Source organism: Lissotriton vulgaris, chromosome 6 (assembly GCF_964263255.1).
Source record: "Lissotriton vulgaris chromosome 6, aLisVul1.2, whole genome shotgun sequence".
In the NCBI taxonomy this organism is placed as follows: Eukaryota; Metazoa; Chordata; class Amphibia; order Caudata; family Salamandridae; genus Lissotriton; species Lissotriton vulgaris.
Genome location: NC_141694.1, coordinates 1,479,910,167 through 1,479,933,492, shown reverse-complemented (window position 1 = coordinate 1,479,933,492; position 23,326 = coordinate 1,479,910,167). Strand labels below are relative to the sequence as shown.

At 43.2% G+C, this 23,326-nt stretch overlaps 1 protein-coding gene across 2 annotated transcripts in view; it reads right to left on the bottom strand.

The window, feature by feature from the left end:
* The window catches only part of WDPCP (WD repeat containing planar cell polarity effector), a 2,342,145-nt gene that overhangs the window by 277,411 nt on the left and 2,041,408 nt on the right, over positions 1–23,326 (bottom strand). For both annotated transcript variants that reach the window (XM_086927625.1, XM_086927624.1), the window contains one exon: positions 15,102–15,261. In XM_086927625.1, the coding sequence (XP_086783751.1) occupies positions 15,102–15,261 (160 nt within the window). The remainder of the gene's footprint in view (positions 1–15,101; positions 15,262–23,326) is intronic.

Genomic DNA, 23,326 nt, shown 5'->3' with positions numbered 1-23,326 from the left:
TAGCACTTTCCAAGACCTTGGTGGCGCCATTTTAAGTTTGCCTGCTGGTTTGTTGATAATAGGGGGTGATTTCAACTCGGTTTGCTCCGGCTCCTTGGACCGCCATCCGCCTAGAGACCTCCGGGGCTCCCAACTGTGGTTGCCATCTTTCCTTGAGACTATGGGATTAGTGGATAGCTGGCGGCTTTTACATCCCACGCTCTGTCATTTTTCCTTCCATTCCGGCGCCCATGGTAGTCTTTCCCGGATAGACTATGTTCTCACATTGGCTGCACATGCGCCTGCTGTTTCTGAGGCCCGTTTTTTGGCACGGGGCATTTCCGACCATTCCCCGTTGTGGGTCTCTTTTGATTTTGACATTGTCTTGTCGGATCGGCCGGTGGCTGTTAATCCATGGTATTTCCGCAACCCCAAGATTCGCAATCTCTTGGCCAAGGCCATCGACCTCTATTTTTCTGAGAATGAGAGATCGGTTGGCTCGGCCGCGACTCTATGGGAGGCGTTTAAGACTGTCTTGAGGGGTGAGGCTTTCGCTCTTATAGCGGAGGCCCGTAGAGTCAGGGATGCCGATTTGGTGCGCATCGAGGAGGCGATCATGGAGCTTGACTCCCAGTTGGAGACAGAACCCGATCCCGCTCTCCTGCACGACCTTTCCCTCAAACAGTCGGAATACCGTGACCTTGCCACGAATGCTGCCCTTACTTTAGCTAAGGAACAGCAGGGTCGGATATATGACGTCGGCGATAAGGCTGGGAAGTTGCTGGCCTGGTTGGACAGGAGAGAGATGGCTAGCCGTGTCGTACCCGAGATAATGGGGGATGACGGAGTTGTCGTCTCTGATCCCAGCGCCATTGCCGAGTCCTTTGCTGATTACTTCCGAGGCGTCTACACCTCTGTTTCGGACCGGTCTGAGATCGATTCGACAGCGCTTCTCTCGACAGTCGAACTTCCCTGTCTTTCGGACGAGGAGCGCGACGACTTGGACAGGGACATCTCTGTTGATGAGTTCGCCCTTGCGATCCGCTCATTGCGATCGGGCAAGGCACCTGGCCCTAACGGCATCCCGGTTGAGTTATATAAGATCAGGTCGGATGTGGTTTCTCCACACCTGCGTAACATGTTTCTGGAAGCGCGGGACGCCGGCCTACTTCCCTTAGACCAGAGGTTGGCCACCATTGTGGTCATCCATAAGGATGGGAAGCCGAGAGACTTGTGTCGCTCTTATCGTCCCATTTCTCTCCTTAATGCTGAGCCTAAGATCCTCGCCAAGCTACTCGCTAATCGACTGATTGGGGTTATTGGCGACTTAGTGCACCCGGACCAGTCGGGCTTTATTCCTCATCGCAACACTGCCCTTAACCTGCGTAGACTCCACGGTGCCCTGGCTAGGGCCCACACCCTGGAGGAGCCGGCAGTCCTTGCTTCCTTGGACGCCACGATGGCTTTTGACTCTCTCGAATGGAGTTACCTCTGGGCGGTGTTGACGAAGCTCGGTTTTGGCCCGGTGTTTATTGACTGGGTGAAGCTCCTCTATGCTGACCCACTGGCTAACGTTGCCGTCAATGGCCGCATCTCGGCATCTTTTGCCCTTCATAGGGGCACCAGGCAGGGCTGCCCCTTGTCGCCTCTATTGTTTGCGCTCGCTCTTGAGCCGCTTGCGGCTATGTTGCTCACGCACCCGGATCTGCATGGCATAAGCTGGGCCCCTGGTTTCGAGGACAGAACCTCTCTCTATGCCGATGACATTCTTCTCTACCTCACCTCCCCTTGCAAGTCACTCATTGTGGCATGCGATGTACTTAGACTTTTTGGCAGGTACTCTGGCCTCGTTATTAACTGGGCCAAGTCCTCCCTATACGTACTGAAAGGGGACACACCACGCCTCCCTAGAGGCTGTAACATCCAGGTGGCCAGCCAGGGCTTTAAATACTTGGGGATTTATATCTCTGGTAATGCGAGGGTGAGGTACGACCACAACTTGCTTCCCCCTCTTCTGCGCCTCCGGCGTGACGTGGAGGGTTGGCGCAAGCTTCCACTCTCTCTACTTGGACGCGTGGCATTATTTAAGATGATGTCTTTGCCCAGGTTTCTGTACGCCCTGCAGAACACCCAAGATCCGGTCCCCGCCCGCTACTTTCGAGAGATTGAGAGCCTTCAACGTGCCTTGCTCTGGGACGGCCGTCCCCGCGTCGCTATCACGAAGCTCACACTTCCGTGGTACGACGGGGGTATTGCACTGCCAGATGTGCGCAGGTACTACTGGGCCTCCCAATTGGCGGCTATCAATCATGGTTTCTACGGTCCGAAAACAACCCCGGCTACGCCATGGATAAGTGGCTTTTGGGTGGCGGCAATTACTACAGAGCGCTGTACTCGAGGTCTCTGGATAGGCGGATGTCGGGTCCAACGAGAACTGCGGTCCACATCTGGCGGACGATCACCAAGGCGCAGGGCTGGCAGGGCAGGCTGACTAGATTCACCCCTTTGTATGACTCCGATATTTTGGGCAAACTATGGCACACCAAGGGATTTGATAAATGGGACCTCATAGGTATTTCCAGGGTGGACAATATGATCTCAAAGGGCGAGATTAAGACCTTCCCCCAGCTACAGGCTGAGTATCAGCTGGGCGGCACGGAGTCTTTCCGTTATGCCCAGCTGCGACACGCGCTGCTCTCTGCTAAGCCGGCAGAAGGGGCGATTCCAGAAAGCTCCCCGCTGGAGAACAGGGTGTTGGACGGCCATATGCCTGACAGTGCCATCTCACTGTCGTATAAGAAACTAATTAATGTTTGCACTGACCTCCTCCTCGGTGTGCGGGATCAGTGGGTGCGTGATGGCCTGGAGATCGACGACGAGGATTGGCAGAGCGCTGTGTCTTCCCCTAAGGAGGTCGCCATTTCCTCTCGTCTTCGGCTGGTGCAGTTCAAGATCTTGCACAGGGTGTACGTGACTGGCCCCCGGCTTGTGCATATGGGCTACTCGACCGATGGGCTCTGTCGCTGTGGCTGTGGCGCCTCTGCTACCTTTCTGCACATTCTTTGGGAATGCCCCATCATAGCTTCCTACTGGAGACATGTGCACCGGATTATGGACGAGGTGACTGGGGTGGTGGCGACTGCGGAAGCTAGGAGATGTCTCCTCAACATCTGGGAGCCATCTGATCACAATGTGGCTCAGACGCAGTGGGTGACCCTTGGCAACATGGTGGCCAAACGCGATATTGCGCAGAAATGGGGGGCTCCGACGGCTCCCCTGGTGGTACAATGGAAAGCCAACATGGATTGGTGTATGTTTAGAGAAAAGACGGTCTATGTTGCCAGGGGTAAGCCCAAAAAGTGGTCGAAAGTGTGGGGGGCTTGGAATGCTTACAGGGAAGATATTTGCTTGCCCCCGGAACCTGTCTCTTAGGAGGAACATTTGTCACCATAACCTGTGACGCCAACTGTGATACGTTATACTGCTGAATCCTGTTTCTTCTTTCCCCCCCCCTTTATCCTGATCTATTCTCCTGTATTCGTGCTTATGTGCACGCTGTCCCCCTGCCCTGTTCCAACACCTCGAAGGCTTCTTCTACTCCATTGCCACTCTTTAACGCCCTTGGCGTTTTCTTCTTTTCCTTGTTCCATGTTCCCTCTATGACATAAAATATAAAAACAACCTTCATTGTACTGTTTCAATTGTTCTTGCAGTATTGCTCTCCTGATTCACCGTGCTGCCTTGCCTCCGGGATGTTAGGCTGAATAGCTGTGTGCACTTTTTCAATAAAGGTTTTAAAAAATGTTTTTAAAAAAAAAAGCTCCCACGAATTGCTCTTACAAAACTCACTCATCCTAAATCTGAAGGTGGCGTATGTTTTCCAAATTGTAAAGCTTATCACTCGGCCTTTTTAATTAAACAATCCTTTGATTTATCCTACAATTTTGCTGATATCCCTATTCCCAGATGAATTGTTTTTGAATGCTCATTATTAAAGGATTTTTTCTTTCAGAACGTACAGTATATGTCCAATAGTGCCTTCATATTCACAAACCTTACTTTAAAATACTCCCAGAGTTTACTATACAATACATTTTCCACTGGTCTAACTCCATTTCAATGTTGTTTATCCTCTACGATTTGGTACAATAAATCTCTCAAATATAAAGGTAAATCATTCTATTACAAATACTGTAAGGAGAAGGGAATTGTTTTCGTACACCAATTAATTCACCAAAATTCTGTTATTTCCTTTCTTGATTTGCAAGTACAATTTCATTTACCTAACTCTTGCATTAATGAATATGTCGTAATTTCAACAGCCTTACAATCACAATTTGCCTCTTTTGACCTTGCAACTGATACACCATCTCTTACCCCACTCACCCCATTATATAGTTTATTTCAGACACATAGACCTAAAGCCGCTCTTGTATATAAACTATTGATGTCACATGTTACTGAGAGACCTAAATCCCCTATTGAAAGTGCGTGGGAAACTGACTTGTCTGTTTCTTTTTCTATCACGACTTGGGAAAAGTTACGGTCTAAGTTATTTAAAGTTTCTGCTGCTGCACGTATAACTCAATCTTTGTACTTTTTATAATAGGGCTGATTTCACTCCTGTTTGTATTTCCAAGTTTTCCCCAGCCTCTTTTCCATTATGCTCATTATGCTGGTCTTGTTCTAATGATACTGGCAAGTTGAGACATCAACTTTATGATTGTTCAAATGTATTAACATTTTGGAAATCTGTTTGGGTTATTTGCATAAACATTTTTAAATGTGATCTTACATTATCAATACAAAACGTTTTTCTAGGTTCTTCCTCACCTGATGTTGATGACTCCTCCTCTATCTCCTTGTTGCAGGGATTCTGCTCCTACACAGAACTGTGCATAGAGACTTAGAACCTCAGTGAATTAGGGTGTGCCAAAACTCACCTTAGTATCCAAAATCCCCTACGAGACTAGCAATCAGTGTCTCATTGGTACTAACAAAACCCCAATGATTTAGACAACCCAGAACATTGACTTAGAACACCTCAGGTAACGTGGAACATATGAACACTCTTTCGTTATCCTAACATATCAATCCAGAACGAGGAGTCAATGAGGACACGTGCGAGTTTGAAATGTTTATTTCTAATGCAGTGTTCTCAAACGCAGTATCTTCGCTAATACAAGCAAACATATTATTAAGATCAAGGTTAACAACATAGTTACTATTCCATAAAATACAAAGGGAGAAAGCATGTTAAAAATGCTAAAGGAAACAGGTCTAAATAGAACCTTAGTTTAACCTCCCTAGCTAGTATATTATATTATATCTACAGAAGGTCTCTTTGGGTTTAGAAGGGCGGGCCCATACCTTTAGGTTCAGTGGAAATGGATCACATCATCTCCTACACCAACACTCTGCATACGGATATTCATCAAGTGTGTGTCTCCTGTCTTACGCAGTGCAATATAATTTGCGCCTAAAACCAAAGTTGGCCACAGCTGCATCCATATTATGTTTACTCTGTGCGCTGATCAATCCAAACAATAAGCACTGTGTTGAGATAACCTTGAAGGCCTCGGCACCCACTGTACAGACATAGCTAACCAAGCAAGACTGATATTATAAGCAAACATGTTATTCTTGTGTAAAGCAAAATACCAAACTAGGTGAAAAGCATTAATAACAAAATGTGTTGTGTGCAGAGGCAGCAGGAAAGAAAAAATGGCGTTTAAAACTCTAACTAACACATGTCAACTTAACACAGTGCAAAGACGAAACCCATACACAAGACACCCTCCCTTTGATCCAAGCACTGAAAGGACAAGTATAAAGAGGCAATTTAGGAACGCAGAGTTCAACTTCGATAGTTCAAACACAAGTCTCCAATTTGGCACTTAAAAAATCGAAGGAGAGGAAAAAAAAATGCAATATTCGTGAAGTAACTCAGCATTGGACATTGATAAAGTCAATAGGCAATCTTTTTTGAAAAGAAAAATCCTTTGGAGAGTTCAAACTTTTTTTTTTAATCAAACGAGATGTTCCGGTCAAAAACTTGAGACTGCAAACCCAGTTCATCCTAATAATGAATAGGCAAAATAAGCAGCAATAGCCTCCAACAGGAAGTCACTGTTATCCTCTGAAAACAGATCAGCCATCCAATTTAACAAAGGGAAAGAACATACATGCTCTTCGATTACCAGAGCCTCTTGCACCATCAGAGGACAACTCGGTGGGTTCTCGAGGAAACTGCGAGCCAAGAAATCTTGCGCCGCTGCGAACACATTCCAACGTCCCAGAACAACATGCATCGCTGCAAAGGCCATAATCCCTCCATCAGAACAAAGCATTTCATGAGCAACTAAGGGACTCATAAGCTGATTATAATCCGCTTCGGGAGATACCGTATTGCAGAGACACAAATCCAGGGCCCATTTGAAATCGCAACTCAGGCAATGGAAAACAGGCTGAACGCATGTAAAGTAGGAAAATCGAAACAATAGTCCATACGCTGCGCTAAGTGTGGCAAGCGGCAGCGCACCATAGTACTCAAGCATCAGGGCGCGAAGAAGCCCTAGCCGAGACAGCCCGTCTTGCAACACAGGATGTGCATCCATTTTGAAATAGACAGAACAGCAATAGTACGCCAGCTGCCAGTAGCAAGGGAAATCCACCAAACAGGCTGGAGAAAATAGAATGGAAAAAAGCTGGAATGACTCCGAAAATATTTTGGAAGTAAGTCACTAAGCCACTGCTTACAACTTTAAAAAAGTGAGCCAGCCCCGAAGTGGAGTTTGCATTGAAGATAGTATGAATTAATTCACCAAAGTGCAAGGGCAGATCAGTGTTTAACAAGGCATGTACTTCTGTGCGGGTGTTAGCCACGTGAAGGACAAATGTTTCACGCGTAGATGTGAGGGCAACTTCTTTCTGGGACAATAGAGCTCTTATGCGACTCATCTTATTGAACTCTGCCTTCAAGGTCGGAATCTTAGGCCAGATGGAAACATCAAGTTTCCCATGCGGGGGAGGATACATTACATTCTTGCAACAAATTAAACGTTCACTGACTGTAACGACATAAGCAATCCCTTTATTTAACCCACAGCAATCCTCATTGTTTAAAAGTAAATAACTCCGGTTATCCAGCAATGTGAATGTGGGATTTATTGCAGGCATGGGTGTACCTTTCAAAACACAGGCTAAATTAGGCTCGTCTTGGTTGCAAGAGCCATGTATTTGGATATGTCGACACATTAAGGAATGATCTGGCACGTCAGTCTATTCCTCACCATTTAAATAAACTTCTCTTCCTTCCCTAAGACATCTGTATGTAAAAGGAAGCGACCAGGCTTCATGGAGATAAGAACTTCCTAGAGGCTCGTATCTGCCAATGGCTAAGTACTTCACACAATTCGTAAATGCAAATAAAGGAAAAGGAAGAGTAATCAAACCATGAATAATCCAAGTAGCAGCATTTGCTTCAGCCATAGAAAACGGTAAAGGTTCTAACTTCTCAATGTGCAACATGGAAAAAGAAGCATACTTCATTGATAGTAAGCGTTGATTGTCAGTCAAATTAAAGGGGGCAAACAAGGCAGACGTATTCAAGTAATGCCATGGCACCTTAGAGGCTTTAAGTGTCTGCAAGGTCCATGCAAACTGCATAATGGAACGTAATTGATTTTGACCATGGTACAGGGTAGATACCTCATCTTGGACAATATCTACAACTGATGACACAATATTATCTAACGTGTAAATGCGAGAAGAGAGTGTGTTAATGCTGTTATCTACAACTGCTAGCACTTTTTCTAAATTAGCTTGATCAATAGCCCTAAGGCCGGTAGCCGCCTCAATCTGGGAAGCTTTCCAAATTTCATTATAAACAGCATATATCCATCTTTTTGATCTACCTTTAGCCGGGCCTTTAATAAAATCATTCAGATCAACATCATCAGTCAGTTTAGATAAATGCAGTTTAACTGGTGCCATGGTAGAATGTCTGAGCTAGTTCTGACACAATTTTCCCACAGAGTAGGTAGTAACAGAATGACCACTTTCAAAACAGGGATCTACCCTGACCTGTGTATAGCCGGGAGCTAAACCCAGAAAACGATGTTGGCATGAATCAACACTTCTGTGCCAGAGGAACCAGCCTTCGGGATCCAAACTGGATATGTTAAAGGAGGAATTCATTAACAGAGTTTGCAACTCTCTCATGGAATATTTAGTTAAATTACCCCAACAGGAATATTCCTCTAAGTCAGGAAAGGAAGGAGCATTCAATCTTTTAGGAGTAGCCAATCCAAAGCATGTTGTTTGTGAAATAGTAGAATTCAAAAACAACATATGGTTTGCGATGAGGCATGCTCGGTGCAAAGCCTCTGTGCCTTGCACTTGCCAACCTTTAGAACCCCAAACTGATTTAAGGTCAATTGTATTCTTCCACAACTCGTAGCCCTCAACATCCAACTAGTCTAGAAAGGACTTCCAATACAGTAATTTAGTATCGGTAAGTCTAACTTTGGAAATTGACTTTTCGGCCATTTTAAAATAAAAGGCTTTAGGATTAGACTGATTAAAATCTGTAAAGTAAGTGAACCTTTTCAAAAAGGTGGCAGAACTGCCTTGTATAGGGGCAGGACAGTGTTCCCACTGGGTGTAATTTACAGTAAGTCTCCTGGTATTAGCTTTTGCAGGTAGTGATTGCCAAAATGTTGATAACAATACAAATCACCGTAATTAGCAGACTCCAAGTACAATTCTTCAGCATTAAAGGCAGCATAATATTTCAAATCATAGACCAATGATTCAATGGCCTGAACATCCCAATCATCAGAACGTATATTTAGTTTAACCACATCCCTCCATAGACACTCTAAGCACACTGGGGACATTTATAACCTCAGTGGGCCCATGAATTTGAAATCGAACCGCATCCCACACAATCCCATCTAGGACAGGCCAAGCTGTGATGTTAACAAAAGCTAAGTCTCTTTGCACTCTGTGCGATGAGGAATGGGGAGCCAAAGTTCCATTGATATGTCGAATGTCAGTTCTCTCCTCGACATAGTGTCCATTGACGAGACGGAAAAAATAAAACACAAAACCAATTGTCATAAAATGGTAAATCAAAAAAAAGCACCATCCAAACATAAGTCCAATGGGGAATCAAATTTTTTTTTTTAAACAGTCTTGCCAAATTAGAAATTTTCGAGGGCTTATTAGAAGTCTGCGATACAGTGTCAAATGAAAATCTGGATTCTGTAGCCAAGCGAGCTTGCAAATCAGGCATTGATAAGTCAGTAGGATAAGTATAGTCAGTTTCATCATGTTGATTACCAGGCAGTACACTCAATAAAGGATTGGAAATGGCAGGCAACTCGAGAGCAACATCAGGCGCAGGATTGGAAACCGGGGCCAAAACAGAATTTCTCAAGATCAAAGGACATGAGACTGCCTGTGTCATACTAAGAAGAATCGGCCACTCTGTGTATTTTGACATTGTCAATGGAGATATACCTGTTCTTCTTAGGACCTGGAAGTGGTGGTAAAATGACTGTTCTCGTGCCCTTCACACCAAGCACTGGAACCGGAGCTCGATAAGAGGGACCAAATTCTTTCTTGTTATCGATTTTCTCACAAACAAATTCTCCAACTTGGGGTAGCCAGCCAACTACTGGGATCTGCAAAGCATCATCCGAGGTGGAGGGCAAATGTTCCTTTGTAAGACTGTCTCTTGTCTTTTGTAAATCCTGTAAAACATTGCAATGTTCATCTACATCAAAGGAGGCGGCCTGAGCCACCGAGTCTAGACTGTTACGGTCCAGTACATACATCTTGATATCAAAGAGCATTTCGTATGGGGTCCGCCCACCCAGAGACCTACTAGGGAGATTATTAAGAGCACACTGCACGCCATTGAGATGGGCCAGCCAGTTCCTGTCAGTACCCATAACTCGGGCCGTCAAAGACTGTTTTAATTCTCGGTTCATTCGTTCCACAACACTATTACCCTCAGGTCTGTATGGAGACGAAAACTTGACTTGTACCCCCAACGAAGTCATGTCATCCTTATACGCCTTAGAGGCGAAAGCCGGACCCTGATCCGAATAAAGGTACCACAGGCAAAAATCCCTACAAAGATACGCAAGTCTCTTATGACAGTCCGTGAATCAGCGCTGCGGTGCGCCCAAACACACACAAAGCGTGTGCATGAATCAACTACTACTAAGACGTACTTATACGCAGTATCAGAAGAAAAGGGACAGCAGTGATCTAAATAAACACACCCAAGGGGTTTATTAGAAATGTACAACTGAGTCTGAGGCGGACGCGCAGCAGTTGAAGGCTTAATCTGCTGGCATATGTCACATTGAAGGACATAATCACGCGTCTGTTTGTACAGTCCCCGCCACCAGAAACGTTGTTGTAACTGAGCTACAGTAGCCGAAGCGCCCGCATGCGCAGACGCAACACCTTCATGGGCTGCGGTAATCAGAGAAGGCCTGCGGTCCGCGTTGGGAAGCAATCTCTCACCATGAATACTTTGAAGGGAATTCTTTTGGATATTTACCTCCCTTCTCAGTTGCAGCAACAGCTGCCAAGATATCATCATCAACCTTACTTTTGGAACGTGTAACTGCAGCAACAGAATATGTCGATACTGCTGATTTTGCTGCCTCGTCGGCAAGCGAATTGCCACCAGCGTGGACTCCCACGCGCTGATGACCGAGAGTATGAATCAAAAAAATAAATGGCTACTGCTCTTTAAGCTCAGCTACTCGGACCCAGATCATTTTATGTTTTATTGTGCTACCCTTGGAATCACGAAAATCATTCTGAATCCAAAAGAAAAGGTTTTCATTGTAAGACTGGACACAGTAGTAGGAATCACTCACAATAAGAGTTGACACACCAGGATCAGCGTACTCCAATGCAAGCATCAGAGCACGAAGCTCTGTCAATTGTGCGGTGCAGTCCGCTAGAGTCTGCGTGTGCACGACCCTGGACTTGAACTCGTCATTCACCATGGCACCCACCACAATAGCGCAAGCGGAAACGTATGCGTGCTTAGACCCATGGGCAACCTGCGCGGAACCATCAGTGTATATGAATCAATGGAAGTACTCCAAAGGCCGCATAGCCAAAGGTGCGGGATGAAAAAATTCATACTGCAAAAACTCCTGCGACTGTAAGGAGGCATCAAAAATAAATGTGGCATCCAGAGAAATCAAAGATGCTGCCCATTGTATCCACCGAGGGTGCAAAGTTTTTGAATTTGGTACACTGGCTTTCGTCACTGCCTCTAATGCAGGAAACGGGGTTACAACCAACATGCGTTTTCCCTGCGACAGTGCACGTTCCTTGAGAATCGCCATTTGCACTGCTGTCAAAACATTTTCCACAGAGGAAAACCGCATTTCAGCCGAAGTGTACGAGTGTGACTTGTAAGCAATAGGTACTGTGTCTCCTTCGGTAAAAGTAAGGTATGTGAAACCCACCGCCCCAGGGATGATTCTTATCACCAGGTTGGTGTGGTTATCACGGGTCAGTAAGAATTTAGTTTCTAGAAGATCAGCTTGCAAAGATTGCAAAATAGCTGAATGTTCCAGCAGCCAGCAAGATTTGGTAAAAGTAGGTTGTATCAGAGCATACAAAGGCTTGATACGCTGGGCATATTCGGGAATATAAGTACTCCCGAAATTCAAAAATCCCAGCAAGGACTGCAATTTTTTCAGAGTTGTAGGAGTGCGCAGTTGTGCGCATTTCTCCAAGAAGTGAGGAGCCAGTCCTCGACCTTCATTGTTGAGCTCATAGCCCAGGAACAACACTGTATACTCCGCAATGTGGGACTTTGCAAAGTTAAACTTGTAATCGAAGTCCGCAAAGTTACAAATTATGCGGTCAACGCGACACAGATGCGCCCAAAGTTCGTCGTCAGTGAGATATATGTCATCCACATACGAACACGCATCCGTGTCTATCCTCTCCAAGAGGGAGACAATACGGGCAGCAAACACACCTGGACTATTCTTATAGCCCATAGGTAAACATCGATACTGGCGCTGTTTGCCGCCACAGCTAAAACGAGTCCACTGGGAACTCAGTCCGTCTAAATTGTGGGCAAAAAAACATTTGGAAATGTCAAGTGTGGTTTTAAAACGTTTCCGCACAAGACTATGAACTAAAGCAGAGCCGTGCGTATTCTGTACTGCACAGGTACGGCAATGCGAGTTCAAATGCCGGTAATCCAATACCAAACTGTACGAACCGTCAGGCTTGTTCACAGTAAAAAGAGGGTTATTCATCGGTGACACACAAGTTTCAATCACACCTTGATATTCCAATTGTTCACTGCCTGGGAGCAGCCGCCACTGTCTGCAATAATAGTACTGTGTCGATCAACATATAAGTAATCTCTTCACCAACGTACTCATCATAGGATCAATATTTGACAGCAAGAGTGGATCAACACTAACGTGACCCTTACCACCAACTGTGTTGTTTGGAATGATTAAGGGTCACTTTGGTGTTGGATGCTAGAAACTTAACAACCCCATCATTTTTATATGTGATATATGTGTTATCTTGTGGTTTTCATTTTGTTTTAGTAACAATGTGTTCTCTTTTTGCGTTTGTGATAGCTGTCTATCTTCATTTAATTTAAGTTTTCATGCATGAATCTGCCCTAAATTATTCTTTGGATTAATCTATAAGTTATACAGAGAATGATCCCCCTAGTCAGTACCTCGTCGTTTTGTTTGTATAAACCAAGCTCGCGAGAGGTTGTTAAGTTGCCTATGTTTACCTTTAGACCCAATGTGTGGCATTGTTATTTCCTTAGCATTCCTGCTAGTCAGCAAATTACAAGTTTACAATTCAAAATCAGCGAGTCACTGAAGGCTCGAGTCGGATGCCTTTAACTCAGGTCGAGTTCCTTTTGGAACTTCGAGCCAAAACGAGCCAAGCCTTCGCGTGGCTTTTGCCACTCTTTACCTCAATCACCAAGCACGCCTGTGGTAGCTTAGGGGCTGTCTAGCGATAGGCCATGTTCATTTTGCAAATGGGGTGATAGTGAAGGCTTTCCGGCCCGTTGTTTGGTTGTGTACTTTTATTCTGTTTTAAATTATTATTATTTTTTTAACTAAATTTCGTGTATCTGAGTGTTCTCCCAGTCTCGCTGTTGTGATAGTGTAATGTCATTGTAAAATTCAACCCGTCTTTGTACCTTGCTGACTTTTGTGATTTTTTTTAAAAATCGAAATAAAGTTTATAAATTGGAACATTGAAGACTTTGCTTCGTGCTGTAAAAATGCTTGAAGAGGGATGTTATGCTAAAAAATGTTCTTCATCCATTCTGACAGCACTCTGCAAAGTCTTAATAGTCAACCTATCTGAAAGGCAATCCCCAACCTAGGAGCCAGTGAAAAATGCAGAAAGCCCACACGTCGTGGGCTCTCTGTGAAAGTCTGCTGGCAATGGAGCTCAGCACTTCAATTGTGTCATGTGAACTTCGTGGGCTCTTCAATACCTTTGTTTTGTTAATGTGTGCACTTACCTTAATTGAAAGGGTTGAACCTGTCCTGAAATCTGTCTCTTTCTTAAGTCAGGTGAAGCATGTGATAGCTACCTTAAAAAGAGTACCTTACCTTCCTTTAACAAAACATTGTCATTTTTTCAAGAAAATCTGTTTCAGCTTGATTTAACATGTAATATAAGCATTTATTTAACACAATTTGGTGATTTAGCTCGTTGAATAAAGACAAAGCATTAACCCAATGTAGCTCCTTAAAGAATTAAAGACAAATCAATAACCTTGTGTTTGGTTTAATAGGCCATAACCTTGTCAATGTATAATAAGAATCCATGATACATGTAGGATACAAATGACTTGCCCCTTAGTTCATAAATGGTATCGTCATTAGGGCGGGGGATAGGAATGTTTCTAAATTCATTTTTAAAAGCTATCACTTTTAATACCGCTCAACTCAGTGATATAATGAGGTGAATTAGGTGAAACGCTTCTGTGTGTTTAAAAAACAAATAATAATGTTGAAGAGACTTTGTGTTATTTTTACATGATGTTCGTTGCATGATTTAAATGCCAACTATTTTCAGGACTCGGCTGGTGCTCAGGCTCTGCTGAGAGCCAAGCCAGACACTTGGCTCGGCTCTCACTTTTAACGTGTTGGCCCAACTCTAAACTGCACGCTGTACACCCGTGTTCCTTCTCATAGCCCACCCAGAAACGGCATGAATGCTCAACGAGGCACGGGGTAAGCCAAAACAAAAAAGAATATTTAAACAGCCCTACAAAACAGATGCCCGAAACAATTTCCACCCGTGATAAAGACGCTCATGTCATTTTTCCAACATGCTTTTAGCCTGTATAACCATCAGTGCTCCGCATCACTTTAAAAATAAGAAAACTAACACAAGCGGCGGTACCCTCGCATCACTGTCTCTGGAGGTACAGTATTTCTTTCGCTTTAGAAAAGCTGTACAATAACCTGATGCCCGGACTGCGCATGCGCCAGGTCAGGCCTCACTGCTTGCCAATTGAAAAGAAACCTGCATCATCAAACCCTTTCAAGACGAGGCCCTTTATGATTTATGTGCAGAAATGTTTTCATAGAAAGCACCTGGACTGTGAACGACGCTAATATAAAATATGAGAAATATATTCTATTTAACATCTGTGATAGACAACGTATGTATTTTCCTATACCGTGCCATTTAAGCACTCACACTGTTAAAGAATAGAGCCCCGTAGGAATATTTCATCACAAAAGAACCTCTTTTAGAGTTAAAATTCCCTCAGAACCCATTTCAGTTATCTTAATAGAAAGCCAAAAGAATCCGCCTGGTAATGAAAACTCTTAGGATCCCAGATTGTATGGACGTCTGTAGAAAATGTGCTTAACCAGTCAATTGCTTTCTAACGCCACGCTGTATCTTTGCATTCAGTCAACTGGAAATATTACCCATTCTCTGCCCTAAATTCTGACAAAGGCATTCCGAACCAACGGCCTGTAGCGCCTTATATTGCATTCACAAGCGCCATTACTACCCCTGCTCTGCAACACGAAGTGCCAAAGCCACCCAGCATATCTCACCTGCTAATAGAAATGTTGCTGGCTGCCGGCGTCTGCAAGGCTCGGCGGCCGCTTGAACCAGAGGGAGGCCGGCTTTCCGGACAGGCCTCCTCCCCTCGAGGAGACAGGGACAAGTCAACAAAGGCTTCGCCATCCTCTCGGTCCAGAGGGCCCAGCAGCTCTGCGGAAAAAGATAGCACAATGTGAGCTTATCAGGCCCAAGACATAAAACGCGCGCATCTCCACAGCTCTTGTAGGGTGCTCACACAATCTCATTACATGCACATTTTCCCATGAGAAGTTCCTATTACACTGACAAAAAAATGATCTGAACCAGTATTAAAAAGCAGAGTGGTCAGACTGGATGACTACCTGATCTGATTATTACTGTTTACTATTTCTGGCTGGGCTGGTATACATGCTGCAAAGACGAGGAAACACAGCATTCGGAGTTATCGAACAAAAAATGTACTCAGTAAATATAACGTTTGTTAGAGTCTATTATAGAGTCTGTCTTTTAGCAATAATCCAAATTGTACATTTTTAAAAATAATTGATTATCTCTATCTGAAGAACTACACCAGTATTTGTTTTAATGGGATTAACTGGCTATGTTATATGTGTTGGTATAGTACAAAACTCTTGCATATACAGATATTTTTCTTGACCTCTAACAGTATACAATAACAAGCATTTGCAATGCAATAGGTCTCGCATTTGCAAGAGTTTAAGCTATTGGCATTCTAAAATGACAATGCCTTTTATTTATCTGTTTTGATAATTAACACATACATAAAATGCAGTGTCGTTTACAATGCCAATAGCTGAAACTCTTGTAAATGCGAGACCTATTTTATTTCAAAGAAGCAGTCGCCATTGTCCGGGGCTGCTGGGAAAGTGAAAGCGCGCATGGCACTCTTAATGTTGCAGGAAACAATGTCGTGCCTGCAGCAGGAGAAACTCATAAAAGAAATCAGTGCTTACAGCCTAAATAAAACATGCCGTGTAACTACAGAAGTAAAAGGTCCTGTCCTCTTGAGAGGTTACAAATGAAGACAAGGCGGCACTAAGGAGGGACTAACAAGTCTATTAACGAATCAGAAGCCAGCATTTACAAAGGACAATGCCACAAGCCAATGAAAAATATGGGCGGAGAATGGACGAAGCTTCAAGTCCATGCTCTAATACAGCATACCTCGCAGAGAAGCGCATGCACTGCACAGGCTCGACCTAAAAATCACAATATTATCTACATAACATGCATATCTTGTAAGCTGCTCAGTGGGCTAAAATGCTCAGCTGGTTTGGTGCTTTCCTAGGGACCTACAGACCAAATGTTCTGATCCCAGCAGGGCTAACGCGGTCTATCATCATTCTAAGATCGTTTAAAGGAGTACCACTGAGTTAATTTATAATATCATTAATATACATTTTATTTTGTAGTTTTATATTAAAAAAAGACTATACTATAGACAAACTTATCACACATAAAATCATGGCACTAAAGAATGATAATGTATCGGTTTAGGATTCAGACTGGGTTGGTAGTGGCTCCAGTGGCCTAGTTTGTGGCACCACTTGAGTCGACTAAGGCACAGAGATCTGCTGCTTTCCGATGCTGAAGGGGACGAAGCGGGAACAAATAACGGAGGTAGAGTCGACTTCAGCATCCCTGGTGTTGGCAGCGGCGTAACAAAACGTGGGCCCCCCCCCCTGTAAGTTATGCTGAAGGGGGGGGGCCTCACACTCATATCAGAAGGGGCTGAGGGGGCCACCCCCAGTATAGGTAAGCCTGGAGGCCCCCCGCACTTTGGGGGCCTTCGTTACACCCCTGGTTGTCGGTTGTGTAGTCGCCCAGGACACTTAAGGAAATGGCAAAAAGAGCTTGAAGGGTGGTGGCTGGCAGGGAGTTAGAAACTCTCCTCCTGAGTATGCCATCTGTCCTACGGGGCTACACAGTGCACCTGAGGGGATCACAGCCCTGTTGAAGATATTCAATATGGTGTTCAGAAACAGAGATCTATCGATCCTGTTGTAGGAAACTGGTGACACGGGTGTTGAGACTGGGGCCTCGGAATCCGTGCTACAGGTGAAACAGTAGCTGGAACTGGCGTTGGATCAAGTGGAGCCACCGGCGCTGGTCTGTTGAAGTTGTCGCATAGATGGAGAGCTGGGTGCAGGATCATCTTCAGTCGGTTGTTCTTGGTCTGACACTGGAAGTGGAAAAGTTGAAGCCCTCTGCCATTTGCTTCGTGGAGAACGACATTTGAGCTTGTGTCTTCTCTTTTCATTGTATTTTCTTTTTGAAGACTTGAAAGAGTGAGGAGATGGAGATTTTGATCTTGGATGATATTTTTGAAGTCCCCAACATTCATCCCGAGCTTTGGCCATGAACATCTTAGCTTCTCTTTATCTAAGAGTCTTGGGATGCATTTTTGACAGGAGTCAACGTCGTGTTTTGATCCATGGCACCATAGACAGATATAATGAGGGTCCGTGATGGCCATCTGACTGTCGCAGTTTTGAAACTGCTTAAATCCGGATCATTTTTGAGGCAACATTCTAAAGAAGACTGCATCTATTAAGGTAAGAGAACGAGGACATTGTTGAATGACGAACTTTTGATCATGTTAATGATGTCACAAGTACACGTACGGTGTTGAGGTAGAGCTGGGGCCCCCTACCGGCGAGGGAGGGCTATCAAAAAGTTTCCCAATCCAGACTCATGTTTGGAATATTTAAAAGGAGATGAATCTGCAGGTAGAAGGGTCCATCAGAAACGTTATTTTCATATTCCATTAAACCACATACATTATGACAGTTCGTATTATTAGCACCCAGTAACAAAAATGATTTTTCCTTCTATAGCACCTTTTGCATTCTGGATCACCAGTACAGCGAACATCTGGCCATAGTCCCAAGATTTAAGAAGTCGCGCACCGGTGGCCGCCGCTTCTCGGTCAAGGCCTCCTCAAAATGGAACGCACTTCCTCGCATGCTGCGCCTTGAACCTTGTCACGCCCTCTTCCGCAAAAAACTTAAAACCTTCCTCTTCCCCAAATAGTTCCTGGTCTCCCCCTCCTGGATTTCACAACCTTATAGCGCGGGGATGCCTTCGGGTCACCAGGCGCTTTATAAATCACAAAATAAATAAATAAATAAATAAACGTGCAGGTTGCTACTAGGTACTATGCATATAGAAAATGGTATTACAGGAAAAGAGATCTAGCTAGCCCATCAAAGTTAAATCCGAATTTTTGGGTTGCAGCGACGCAGATTACATAGGCATAGACCATCTCAATACTGAGTGTATGCAAATGATTTAACTCGATTCACACTCTTAAATAGTTCCAGCTTTTCAATAACTTTACTCTATGGGTTGGACAGATGTACTCCACCTAAACGATATAAGTGGCAACCACAAAAATAAGTAACCACCTGCCCTGCTTTTTGGTGCCTAACTTCATAATATTTAATATGATGTTTTAAGCCAGCTAACACATATTATCCATTTTTAATCACTTTCAAGCTGAAGAATCATGTTTCCTTTTTGTAAATTTCACAATAACACATTATATTAGCTTTTAGAAATAGATTGTTATAGTTCTTGCCCCTGAGTTGTCTTTGACTTTGTTAAACGTGCGCATGTAAACATTACGAGTTAAGGACTACCAAAACAACTTCATAAATCCAGAGCTTCAATATAATTGTTTGTGCAAAGATAACCTTCTTGCATTAAAAGTCAAAGTCAAAGCACACTTCATTCGATTTAAAAAAAATCATAAAAGCCACATACAATACATATACATTAAAATCACAGTTCTTGCATTAATTAACGACGGTTGAACTATCTATCGCAGAACAAAGCACTTCAGTGCATTCTTGTCAATTCGAAAGTGATTAAAACATAGTCTCCATAACCATCATGTACTAGCACTAGAGACATAGACATAATTACAACTCCAGCATGTAATACACCCCTGACAGTTTCTGTTTATTTAATCACAGAGTATGTTTCTCATTCAGTCCTCTGCTGCAAAAATGGAAGGTTTAGCCACTTAGGGTCATGAATAAGCCCGGACAGACTTCATGAGTACGAAGAAGGGCTTTAAGCGAGCGCTATTCTGGGGCCTCTCTAGATGTGGCTCTTCTAAGGATTCGTGACAGGCCTTCAGGAGCCGCCACCCCTTGCTCCATCCTGTTTTCCCCCAAATGCCAAGATTCAAATCACACAGTTTGCCTCAATGAACATTCCAACATGACATCACAGGCAACTATTGGTCAGGTTGATGATACCAGAAAATAGCAGATTCAAATATGATGTATTCTCAAAACAGGCCCAAAATAAATACTGTTCCTATGAACACAGCCAGTGGAGCTGCATAAAGGAGAGACAACGCTAACAGTGAAGATTTCTACTGACCGCCCTTTACTTACATCTGTGGAGATGCTATACGGAAGAAAGACTAACAAATCATATGCGCTTAACATTTTTTTTATTGACATTTCATTATAAAACATTATACATCAAACGAGTTAAATAAAAGTGGCAGATGCAAAAGTTTAGATACATTGAAATCATCTATTTGAAAGATCATAATCACTCTAATCAAGTTACTACATAACATAGTTATGCTGTTACTGGATCTGGCTATGCACGAGGCCACTCATCTCTTTTTCTAATCTAATGAAGCGCATTTTCTATATGATAAACTATTGAACGTGTGCTTAACAATAAGTACAACAAACACCCCAACAGAAAGACTCGACAGAGACCACCTGCAAGGGAATCCCTGCTCCCCCTTCATAGAGAGGTCGGATCAGCACCTACAGAGAAACACAGACTGACAGCTTCAAACAGCTGGTCCGCCTTTCATTAATTTATTGTTCACAGCGCAGGCACCTGTACTGTGAAGATTTTGTAACCAGTCGCACTGTCCTGTTCTGCGCACGACGAGCTATATTAAGGGTGTGCAATGGAACAGGGATGGACAGTGCATCCGAAATATAATTCAGACACTGGTGGATGTAGACTTCATAGAAGTATAAAGAACTCATGAATTACATGTCTCATTTCAAGAGCATCCTGGCTTCTTTTCGGGCCATGCAAGAACAGTTTAGAATGCTCTTGGAGAAGCATTAACAAATATCGAGAAATAATGTTAGTTCTCATAAGAACTTTGCTCTCTCTCTGATACAGACGAAACGGCTGAATGACACCATATTTAGCAAAAAGTTAGAACGTTACTCAAAAAGCATTAATTTTGTGATGTGGTCTAAATCCGTTGAACTATTTTCTAGAAATCAGCATTTAAAGAGGGTCTTGCGTTGAGCATAAAGGGGCTAAACCTCAGAAAAAGTGATGTACATCTGGTTGGTCCTATGGGACTCCAATGGTACCAAATATAAAAAAAAATAGGCCGCTCTGATTGCCAAGGGAGCTTTTTCGCCCTTCGGTCATTTTGGTACTAAATGAGTAACAGAAAATGTTGAATCTGGCACTATAGGATTCGGTCTCCGAGTCCTGAAAATATTTTGAAATGGCCACATATGGAGGCAGGGTGGACACACCCTGGCCCCTAGGGTAATGTGGGGTGGGGGACACTAGAGGCCACCCCTCAAGTGGATCAATAATTTAAAACAAAATTCAACTGTGGGTTGTAACCTACTAGTGGGTCGCCAGACTATTTCTTGTGGGTTAAAAAATAAGCAATAAATAAAAATGCCTTTACATTTTGCATTTATCTTGTCACACTTGCTGTGCTTCAAAGACCAAGTTCAAATGTCAGGCTATGTCTTCTGTCTTTTGAGAAATTGCCGGCTTATTCATTTAACGTGGGGATTGGTGTCTACTTTTCTTTCTCTGACTACAAAGTGAAAGGACTTTTTTTTAAAGTGAACTATATGACAATCTTGCTGGGGTACATGAACTGTGAAAGGAAAGGCTGTTGGATGTCATTTTTTTGTAACACAACAAAATATAAATAGAACTGTACACATATTTCTGAACGTATCTGCAGTTAGGAAACCAAATAGGAATCACTTTTTTTGTCATTTTGAAGTGTGATAGAAACAAAGATTTTTATAAGATCAAAACGCTTTTAATTGGTGATGCGCAAATGCTAATTATTCACTGAAACCCGACTTCCACACACTATAATTTGTGCGCTATTTAGCATGAGAAGTTAAAGTTTATGTCTGTATACATTTAGCAGTCATTTCAATGGAAAATGTGGTGTCTATAAATACCAGTGCACTATAACACTATGCTTTAGTAATATATTTGTGACAATGCGCTCCAAAATGCACCACCAGCTAATTACTGCATCCTTACCACTCTGGCAGCAGCCCCACTGTGAAAATTGTTCGAAAACCACTCGTGCAAAGGTGCTGAACTATGTCCCTGAGTGTAGTTTCAAAACAAATTCTTGTAAGTATTGCCAAGCAAGACTCTGGGAGAAACTTCCAGTATTTATTTGCTGACAGTTTTTTACTTCACAAGGCCATTTCACCAGAGAATGTGGTCACTGTACGTAATCATACACAATCACCCCACTTGTTTATGACTTTCACATATAAATTGAGAAATTTGGATGTGGCCTAACGGCCAGAGCTGCTGAATTTGGATCTTGGGAAACAGGTTCGTGTACAGGTGTTGGCTCGGGGTTGATCAGTTAATCTCCCATGCTTAAAATAAAATTAAAATATATATTTTCCAAAATGTACGGCTTGGCCTAGTTTTAACTAGGCCTGGGTGATAAATTCCATTCCATTCGCGGAATTTGGGTAATTTTGCATTCCGCGGAGAACGCGAAATTGCCCAAAATTGTGCGTTCCGCGACTTTGCGAAATTTTTTGCTTCTTCGCGATCTCAAATGCGTGTTTGTGAGATATTTCTCCCTGAGCACACAAACAGCGATTGCGAACAGTAAAAACCCTTTGCGAACAAGCAATTCTGCATGTTCGTGGAATTTCTGCGTGCTCACGGAGATTTTTTTACCATTTTGCGGAGATTTGCATAACGCGATTACGCAAATTCCGCCCACCCCTAGTTTTAACACAAAAATTGACAGGCCATACATCATACTCTGTTGCAGAAGGGGTTTTTCAAATTTGCTAAAATCACTGGTATCAACACCAACATTTTTCAGAAGCCTTGTGAATTTAGTGAACGGATACCACACAGGCCAGAACCACACTTTGAAAAGTGTTCCAGCTCCAGTGCAGCAGATCATCTGCCACTGTTATGGGCAGATCAATATTTTGGCCACAGTTCAATAAAGGCATTTTGAAGTGTGTGGCCAAGGATGCAAAGAGTATTCCATTTTGGTAATTCACAGCACTGTGAAAGCATGTCTACTATTACATTTAAGAAATCGCTGCCGCCTTCGATCCATTAAAGTTAGGTAAATCGTGAAAGTTTGTTAGCCTAAAAACAGTGTCGGGGTGCAATAAAGTTTGGGACGCACTGGTTTATTGGACTAATTAGAACTTGTGCAGCGCCAATCCTGCTTATAACCTCACATTCTTTTTTAAAACTTGTTTTATTATTTTTTGGTTTTACAGGCATAATTCAGTGTAAAGAGACTGTGTCACACAATACACAATTAATATTTTAAGTACATACACATCCTCTTGATATATCTTCAGCTCATATAGTATAATATGTTTTATGGTACAATATGGTTCTTTCTGCTCAGGCAAACCAACCAAATCATCCTTATTTATAAACCACAACTTGTTCACATGGGTTCAAGACCAGCCCCTCCCCTCCCTTTGAAGTAATTCAACAATCTCATCTTTTGCCCAATTTTCTATCAAGTTATAATAGACATAGCCTTTGACCACATGCTTGACACTTAACATATCTGTCAAGTCACCCACATTTAGTGGATGTTACCCTCTTTTTCCTGATATACACCCATCTACAAAAAATGTCTCAATAGACTTTAACACCTTGAACAACCTCCAAAAAGAGTTTGTACTTTATTCACCTTAACAGGATTACCCTGTTCAAAACAATTTTTATTCAAGAAGTTGACAGGTATACATTTACCAATTATAAAACACCTTCTGCCAGACCCTTTGTACAACCCTCCATAGTTTGCTAAAACACACTACACACATTCATGCGACAAGCACAATGGCATGCAACCTTAGAGCCATGCATGCAACACCAGAGTGAGTTAAATCACATCCAAGTGTGTAACACCTACATTCTATGTTATCCAGCAATCTGCAATGTC